The 9,018-nt window shown below is 59.6% G+C and overlaps 1 protein-coding gene across 1 annotated transcript; it reads left to right on the top strand.

The window, feature by feature from the left end:
- Window positions 1-368: 368 nt before the first annotated feature.
- NYAP1 (neuronal tyrosine phosphorylated phosphoinositide-3-kinase adaptor 1) lies at window positions 369-4,532 on the top strand. The gene is made up of 6 exons (XM_026658381.1): window positions 369-421; window positions 953-1,242; window positions 1,739-2,890; window positions 3,187-3,393; window positions 3,632-3,741; window positions 4,287-4,532. Exons 1-6 carry the CDS (start codon window positions 369-371, stop codon window positions 4,530-4,532), a joined length of 2,058 nt encoding a protein of 685 aa, XP_026514166.1.
- The last annotated feature ends 4,486 nt before the right edge of the window (window positions 4,533-9,018 follow it).

Below are 9,018 nucleotides of genomic sequence, written 5' to 3'. Positions count from 1 at the left end.
GTGGCCGGTTGCGCGGCGACCCCTCGCCTGGCGCTGAGATGCGCCCACCTCTGGGGCGGGGCGGCTGGCTACCGAGAGACCCCTCACCCGGCGCTGAGACGCGCCCACCTCTGGGGCGGGGCGGCTGGTTACGCGGGGACCCCTCACCCGGCGCTGAGATGCGCCCACCTCTGGGGCGGGGCGGCTGGTTACGCGAGGACCCCTCGCCCGGCACTGAGATGCGCCCACCTCTGGGGCGGGGCGGCTGGTTACGCGAGGACCCCTCACCCGGCACTGAGATGCGCCCACCTCTGGGGCGGGGCGGCCGGTTACACAGGGACCCCTCACCCGAGGCGCTGGGGGTCGGATGGAGACCACTCGCTGTCACAATGAGGTTCCAGTGCATGGCAGAACGAGGCCCGCAGCGGCTTAATGTCATGCAGTAACGTGGCCCAGATTCAGCCACAGCAGCGAGGCAGTTCGGATACAGGATAGAACAGCCATTGCAACAGCGTCGGACAGATGCAATGCATGCTGGGATTTGCCCAAGAAGGCAGCCTGGGTGCAAGGTGCAGCACCGGACGCCATAGACACAGAGATGGATCAGCCACGGGGCCCCCGGAAAGATGGGCAATCGCACGCCCCGCCGGCCCGCCCCCATTTCCCCGGCAGGCGTGCTGGGGGGGCAGGTGGCAGGATTGCCGGTGGAAGGGGCGGGGGAGGGGCCTCCACTTGATCTGGCCCAGGGCCCCCCAAACCTGTAATCCGCCTCTGCATAGACACCCGTAGTGGCAATGGCTGTTTACTGCCTGGCCGTGCCACACTGTTGCAACTACTGGTATACGCGGCACCTGCCCTGGTCTTGCAGATGCGGTTCTACCCGCCTAGCCCACCTTGTGGCAACTCCTGGCAGCCGCCGCGAGTACCCAGGTGTCCTGTGCCCCCTCACCTCCTGCTCTTTGTGTCCCCACAGCTCAGCCAAGGACCCGGGAGCGGGGAAGATCCGGGACGTGGCCTCCTTCCGCCGCCACTTCCGGATGGGCTTCATGACCATGCCGGCCTCGCAGGAGCACGCACCCCACCCCTGCACCAGCGGCATGGCGCCCCGCTCCCTCTCCTGCCACTCGGTGGGCAGCGTGGAGAATGGTGAGGGGGCCGCTGGCGCCAGGAAGCCCCCGGCCAAGCCCAAGCGCCACCCCAGCACCAAGCTCAGCATGGCAGGCGAGGGGCGGGCGGCAGAGCCGTCCGGCAGCAAGAAAACCGGTGAGGCCTTAGGACTGGTGGAGCCGTGTGTGTGTGTGTGTGTTTGGCATTCTCCTGTGTGCCATTAGGGGGTGCTGTGCTGCAGGGAGCAGGGCGGGGGGCTCAGTAGGGGGCGTCCTCCCCTGACAGGCAGAGCCAGCCCCAATGCCCTGGTCGAACCTCAGCTCCAGCGATTGGCCAGCTTCCTTCAAGCCCCCCCCCCCCCCCCCCCGCCACCTCAGTCAAACCCGGCATTCCTTTCCAGTCCTAAACAGATGAGCCGCTGTGCCTCACCCCAGAGGTGGCTGCATCTCAGCACCGGGCGAGGGGTCCCCACGTAACCAGCCACCCCGCCCCAGAGGTGGGCGCATCTCAGCTCCAGGTGAGGGGTCCCTGGATAACCAGCCGCCCCACCCCAGAGGTGGCCGCATCTCAGCGCCGGGCGAGGGGTCCCCGCGTAACCAGCCACCCCCCCCAGAGGTGGCCGCATCTCAGCTCTACTTTCTCCCTCTCCCAGGCCCCCAGAAGTCATGCTCCGAGAGCCGGGAGCTGGGGCGCAAGGTGCCCCCCCAGAAGCCTAAGCGCAGCCCCAACACCCAGCTCTCGGTCTCCTTTGACGAGACCTACTCCAGCCGCCCCCTGGCGACCCCCACGGGTGGGGGGCCACCGCCGCGGTTCGGCCGGGCCTTTTCCCACGGCCACAGCAAGGGCTCAGACCCCGAGGACGAGGAGCCCGTCTATATCGAGATGGTGGGGGACGTTTTGCGGGGCGCCGGGAGGCCCGCGGCGGGGGAGGAGGACTCCGATGAGAGCGAGGCGATCTACGAGGAGATGAAGTACCCACTGCCCGAGGAGGCCAACGGCGTGCCCGCCTCCCCCCGCCCGCACCAGGCCTCCCCCTGCGACATCCCCCCACCTTTCCCCAACCTGCTCCAACACCGCCCGCCCCTGCTGGCCTTCCCCCAGGGCACGGGGCACAAAGGGTACAAAGCGGGCACCCAGGACGCCTCCAAGCTCCCCGTGCCCTGCCACGCCAAGGAGGCGCCGGCTGCGCCCCAGCCGCCGGGGCACCCAGCCCTGGTGCCCTCCGGCCGCGCCCGCAGCCACTCCACCCCGCTACCCCCGCAGCCGGCCGGGCAGCAGAAGGCGGAGAAGGAGCTGCCCAGTTCCCACAGCATGATCTGCCCCCCAGCCAAGCCGCTGCCCTCCATGCTGCCCGTGCCGCAGCCGGCCAAGGACAAGCCGGCGGTGTCCTACACCATGGTGTACTCGGCTGTCAAAGTCACCACCCACTCGGGGCTGCCAGCCGAGCAGAAGACGGAGAAGGAGATCTCGGTGCTGCACGGCATGCTGTGTGCCCGGCCGGCCACCGTGCCCGTGGGCAAGCCGGCCCCGCGCCCCGCGCCGCCCCTGGGCATGCTGTGGACTTACCCAGCCCCCTGTGGGGGGATGAAGCGCCCGCCGGCCTACGAGAGTGTCAAAGGGGCCGGGGCCGGGGCCAAGGCGGCGGCGGCGCCCGTGGTGAAGTTCCAGCTGCAGGACCGCGGGGCCTTCGCCAGCATCGCCTGCTCCCACGTGGTGGCTGGCGCCGACGAGGAGACGCTGGGCGTGGGGTGGGCGCTGCAGCGGAAAGGTCTCTACGCCAACCGGAAAGGCAAGGAGCCAGAGAGTGAGTATTGGGAATAGGGCAGGGGGCTGTCCCCTCTAGGGGACGCCGGCTCCCACCCGGCCCCAGGACAGGGACTGGCTGGCTCGGGGGGTGGGGAATGGGGCAGGGGCCTGTCCCCTCTAGGGGGCGCCGGCTCCCACCCGGCCCCAGGGCAGCAACTGGCTGGCTCGGGGGGCAGGGGCCTGTCCCCTCTAGGGGGCGCCAGCTCCCACCCGGCCCCAGGGCAGGCACTGGCTGGCTCAGGGGATGGAGGATTCGAACGTGTTCCCCTCTGACCCTGTCCTTTGCCCTGGCAGAGCCCGCCGAGGGCACCCGGGTCTGGAACGGCAGCGGCGAGGCGCAGTTGAAGCTGGACAGGGAGGAGAAAGCCCTGGCGGGGACCTCGCTGTCGGGGATCCCTGTGCGGGCCCCGGGACCCGAGGGAATGGTGCCCAAGATGCCGGGCTGCCGAACGGGGCTGCCTGTGCCATGCCAGACCTTCCCTGCCTGCCACCGCAACGGAGGTACCCCCGGGGACCGTGGGGGAAGCGGGACAGGGGGCTGCCCCGGGGCGGGGGATTTGGCAAGGACTGGGGGAGGTGAGCTCCGCGGGGAAGGGAGGGGGAGCCAGCACTCGCCTCTGGCTCAGAGCTGATCCCAGTGGGGTGACACGGGACGCTGGGCTGCAGGGCGGTGGGGGGCTGGGCAGGGGGCGCCGTGTGGCGGGGTGACCCATCTCACAGCTGGCTTCCCACTCTCCAGACCTCACTGGAGGTTACCGCCTGGGCCGGTCGGCTTCCACCTCTGGGGTGCGACACACCGTGATTCACACACACAGGCCGTGCAGCCACCCCAAAGACGCAGCCAGCCTGGTAAGGTGTCCAGCACCCAGGGAGACAGGCTGGGGGGAGGAGGCCAGGCCTGGGCTAGCAGGGGCTGCGGGTCGGGAGTGAGGGGCACTGGTAGAGCTGGAGGGGCAGGGCTGGGCTGGCAGGGGCTGTGGGTCACTGGGGGAGCCGCGGGGATCCCCGGGCTGGGAGACCAGGGGCTGTGGGACACCAGGGGGAGCTGCAGGGATCCCCAGGCTGGGAGACCAGGGGCTGTGGGTTAGGTATGGGGGTCAGGGATCCCCGGGCCGGGAGACCAGGGGCTGTGGGACACTGGGGGAGCTGCGGGGATCCCCGGGCTGGGAGACCAGTGGCTGTGGGACACTGAGGGAGCTGCGGGGATCCCCGGGCCGGGAGACCAGGGGCTGTGGGTTAGGTATGGGGGTCAGCGATCCCCGAGCCAGGAGAGCAGGGGCTGTGGGTCACTGGGGGAGCCGCGGGGATCCCCGGGCTGGGACGCTGTGCGTGGTGGCGAGCAGGGGCTCAGGCCGCGCTCTGCGGCCCGTCTCACTCTCCCCTCCGGCGGGCAGGGCCTGCCGCCCCTGCCCGGGGTGGCGCCGGGCACCCAGGAGCGGGACGGGAAGCTGCTGGAGGTGATCGAGCGGAAGCGCTGCGTCTGCAAGGAGATCAAGGCCCGGCACCGGCCCGAGCGCAGCCTCTGCAAACAGGAGAGCATGCCCATCCTCCCCAGCTGGCGCCGCACCACGGACACCCGCAAGGCGGGCACGCCGCCCTGCCGGCGCCAGCACACGGTGCTGTGGGACACGGCCATCTGACGCTGGGGCCACGGCCGCACTGCCTTGGGCCAGCCGGGGACAGCAGCCCCCTGCGGCCGGGGTGGTGCGGAGGGGGTGAATTGCTGGCCTTTGACCCCTCCGCTCTCCTGGGGGGCCATCCCGCGGTGCCCCCGGCTGGAAAGAGCCGGTCGGCCGGGCCGGGGATGCCGGACTGCGAGCGAGGCCTGGATTGGAGGTGAAGGGGGGAGGACGCCCAGCGGTGATGGACTATCGCCCCCTTTCCGCTGCCCCTGGACCGGATCTAGGGTGGGGGTCACAACTAGGTGTTACCGGTGCCAGGCGCACCCACACCGCTGCCTTTCCGGGGGGAAGAGGGACAAGACTGGGGTGGCCAGGTTTGACGGGGGGGGTTACAGAACAAAATTGCCCCCCCCCCCCCCCCCCCCGGCTGCCCCACTGACTCCCCAATGCCTCCCCTCTGGCCCCACAGTGGGTACAGTCCTCCTCAGCCGCCAAGTCCCGTTAGCGTTTTTAGACAGACGGCAGGACCGACTTGGGACGCTGGCGCGCTCTCCGGACCCCAACCGCCAGGACGCCTGGGTTCTCCCGCCCCCTTGACGTATTTAATTAACTCACCGGGGGATGGGAGGCTGTCTCAAGTGTAAGGAGATGATGAAACTGCTTTGCAAAATATTTATGCTGGGGCGGGGCTTGGGGGGGGTAATTTATATAGAGAAATAAAGCATAAAGCAGGGTTTCCCGTTCCAGCCGGATTGCTTCCTTTCTGCCCCGATCTATTTCAAAGGCAAACGATTCTTCCTGGGGGGACCGGGGGGGAGGTTCCGGTTTCAATTCGGGGTTCGCCGGTTTAGAACGGGGTTGGTCTCTCTTCCAGACGCGGTTTCAAAGGAGAAGATGGAAATCAGAGGGTTATTTTAAATGCAGCTGGATTCACTGCTCTGTAGTGGACGGTTGGGTGGTGGTTACAGCAGGGGAGGCTGGGAACCAGGACTCCTGGGTTCTCTCCCTGGCTCTGGGAGGGCAGTGGGGTCTGGTGGGTTAGAGCAAGGGGGGCTGGGAGCCAGGACTCCTGGGTTCTCTCTCCGGCTCTGGGAGGGCAATGGGGTCTGGTGGGTTAGAGCAGGGGGGGCTGGGAGCCAGGACTCCTGGGTTCTCTCCCCGGCTCTGGGAGGGCAATGGGGTTTGGTGGGTTAGAGCAGGGGGGCTAGGAACTAGGACTCCTGGGTTCTATGCCCACCTTTGTCCCTGACGCAGTGTGTGATCTCAGGCAAGCCACTTTCACCCCTCTGTGCCTCCGCTTCCCCCAGACAGGCCTCAGCCATGCCGCTCTGGTTGCAAGGCCCGCATGGCCAGATCTCCCGCTCTCCGCCCGTTCGGCACACGGGGCAGCACTCTTCGCTAGCCCCGGTAGCCAACAGGCGCACGTGGCTTCGCTTTGATACACGCAGACAGCAGGACATGGAGGCTGGCCCCATTAATCCTCCCAGCCCATGAGGAGCTTCACACTCTGGCCGCGTTTTCACTAGGAGGCGGTGTTCTAAACACATGGGTGGCTCCGAACGCAGAACATGTGCTAGCAGTCATCCGGTTCCGGGACGGAGTCTTGGGATTGGAGTTTGAGCTGCTAACACACGTGAAATGCACAAACAGCCACCTCTCCACACACCAGAGCACTCACCTTGTTTCCTAGCATAGCAGGTAGACACCAAAAAAATCTAGCCCCGGGGCTGCTCCACGCCCCTTCCCGGCCGACCTGCACAGCGCTTGCCCGAGGGACTGTTTTTTCCATCCAAAAATGCTGTTTGGTGCAAATGGCAACTTCCCACAAGCAGGCGTCTGGTTGGGCGACATTTCTTTTCAGCGCAACCTTTGGAGTTTTCACTTCAAATCGTTTTATTTCAGCTTAGATTATACATGATCATCATCTGTCAAAATAAACTCAAAATCAATGTTTCTACTTTAGCTAGAGAGATTTTTAAAAATGTAGATGATATTAGTAACTAGACCGATATGATTATTATATATTATAAATAATAATATAATCTCACATTTTTTTAAAATTCTTCAGCTAAAATAAGAACACTGTTTCAATTTTGACTTTTTGTGTTTACATATAACAATCAGATCATTAGAAACTTGTTTCAATCAAATTTTTAGCTCATACAGAGTATAATTATATATAATGCTATTTATGATATACTATAAATTATAATATTTAAACAAAAAGGCCAAACTTCAAACACAATGTTTTTTTTATTTTAGATTATAATAGTTATTATAAATAAGGATTCGATATTTATTGGTAAATGTTGGTCAACATGGATTTCACCAGCCACAAACAAACCAAGGAAAAAATATTTCCATCAATGATAGTCAACGTTTACAGATAGACAAAGTGAGAAAAATGCAACTTGAGAACTTATTCGAGTTGAAGGGTATTTACTTTGTATATTTTCACGTGATGTTGACAATTTACGTTTTAACAGTTATAAAGCTTTAACTTTTTGAATCTCAGCCTCTACTGTCATTAATTATTGTCTGACCCTCCATAATTTCTCGCAACTGTGAAAGTTTAGAGCAATAAAAATTGAAAAAAAAATCCATAATTTTGTGCAATTGTGAACATTTAAACCAATAATATATAAAAATGCCTAAAAATAAACAGATATTATCTGTCAAAATTATTAACAAATGGAATTCTCCCAAGCCTACATATAATTTATGAGCGAATCTTAAACAAACATGGTTTCAATCTGACTTTTTTCAATTTGAGATTGAACTATCAATTTCAATTCTAAAATACTACTATTTATGAAACATTCTGGCTTTTTTCAATTTTAGACTGATTACAAATACACGGGACCCTCGCTAGAACGCGGGATTTGGGATCCATGTGTGGTACCGCGTTATAGTGGGGACTGCATTAAAATGAATTGCAATTAAAGTAATTAAATTTGGAATCCATGGCTGCGACTGCGTTATATGCGAATTCGCGCTATATAGACGCGCGTTCTAGCGAGGGTCCAGTGTATATCATAAATACCAGCATCATGATTATCTTAGAAATGATCTATCTCTGAAACAGTCAGGTTGAAATGAAATGTTTTCATCTTCAATGATCTAAATTGTAATTATAGAGATTTTTTATTCTTCTGTGGCGTAAATTATAATGTGAAAAAAATCAAAAGTCAAAATTGAAACAAACATTTAGCATAATGCAATGATTTCCTCAAGCTTTACTTAGCAGGGAAGTTAGAAAGTCTTTGCTTTTCATTCTGATCTGGAAGGAAAAGGGATTTCAAAATGACCACATTTCCCACAGAACGAAAATTCTGCCTCGGGGCTTTATGTCTGCCCTAGGGCGACCAGACAGCAAATGTGGAAAATGGGGACAGGAGGTGGGGGGTACTAGGAGCCTATATAAGAAAAAGACCCCCAAAATCGGGACTGTTCCTATAAAATCGGGACATCTGGTCACCCTAGTCTGCCCTCACTCCATTCCTATCCCAAAGGACAAGGCGAGGATTCATGGTACCATAACCCCCCGCCCCACACACGAGTGTTACATCCTCCATTAAGATGGAGGGACTCCTTATCTCGCCACATGCAGGCAGCTACACAAACAAAAGCCAATCGAGTTGGAGGTTATTTTGGCAGCTTTGTGGAGAGGTGGCTTCTTAGTTTCTTTTTGTATTTCTGGAGCGGGGGGGGGGGGGGGGGGTGTCATACTCTGGATTCCTAGGTTCTACCCCTAGCTCTGGGAGGGAAGTGATAACTAGTGGTTAGATCAGGGGGGTGCTCAGAGTTGGGATTCCTGGGTTTTGTCCCCAGCTCTGGGGTGGGGTGAGGAGTATGGTCTGGTGCTTACAGCAATGGAGACGGGGAGTCAGGACTCCTTGGTTCTATCCCAGCTCCACCCCTGCTTCACTGTGCAACCCCCAGCAGGTCGCTTCACCTCTTGGTGCCTCGGTTTCCCCTCTCGCCGCACTGCAGCAATGGCGAGGCCGGACGGCTGTCCCTACGGCGCTTTCGGATCCAGAAACAAGTGAAGGATTGTTCCTCAAATTACCCTTCTTTCCAGCCAGTCAAGGCAAGTCGCTTTGCCACCGGGCCAGGGCTTGGGCTCTGCTGAGGGAGCTCCCGGGGCTGTAGAAAAAAGGACAAGGACAATGGATTTAAAGTAGGGTCACTCCAAAAACAAACACACAAACGTGTTGCCAAAAAAACAAGATCCCAAGTGTTGAACTGCCTCTGTATTTAGGATTCTTTATTTTTGGGGAAGGGGGATTTCTTTTGTAAAGTGATTCTGTGCACTATTAAAAGAGAAAGCAGCGAACTAGCCTCTCTGGACGTGGACTGGCATTTCTTTCATTCAAGGCAGGGAGGCTGATGGGCTGGGCCAGGGCGGAACCCCGAGCCAGTCCTGAGCAACACATGTGGGGCTGCCCTGAGCGTAACTGACTAAGTGATGCTGCCTGAATGTGCAGAGAGCCTGAGCTCATCT

Source organism: Terrapene carolina, unplaced genomic scaffold (genome assembly GCF_002925995.2).
Source record: "Terrapene carolina triunguis isolate 2854851 unplaced genomic scaffold, T_m_triunguis-2.0 Scaffold433, whole genome shotgun sequence".
In the NCBI taxonomy this organism is placed as follows: domain Eukaryota; kingdom Metazoa; phylum Chordata; order Testudines; family Emydidae; genus Terrapene; species Terrapene triunguis.
This window is presented reverse-complemented; position numbering and strand designations above follow the sequence as displayed.

Excerpts from the sequence above, each read along its gene's own strand:
- NYAP1 (XM_026658381.1), top strand. The coding sequence starts at position 369 with ATGAGGTTCCAGTGCATGGCAGAACGAGGCCCGCAGCGGCTTAATGTC. Across the intron at positions 2,891-3,186 it reads GAAAGGCAAGGAGCCAGAGA|AGCCCGCCGAGGGCACCCGG; the intron begins GTGAGTATTGGG and ends TTGCCCTGGCAG. Across the intron at positions 3,394-3,631 it reads TGCCTGCCACCGCAACGGAG|ACCTCACTGGAGGTTACCGC; the intron begins GTACCCCCGGGG and ends CCCACTCTCCAG.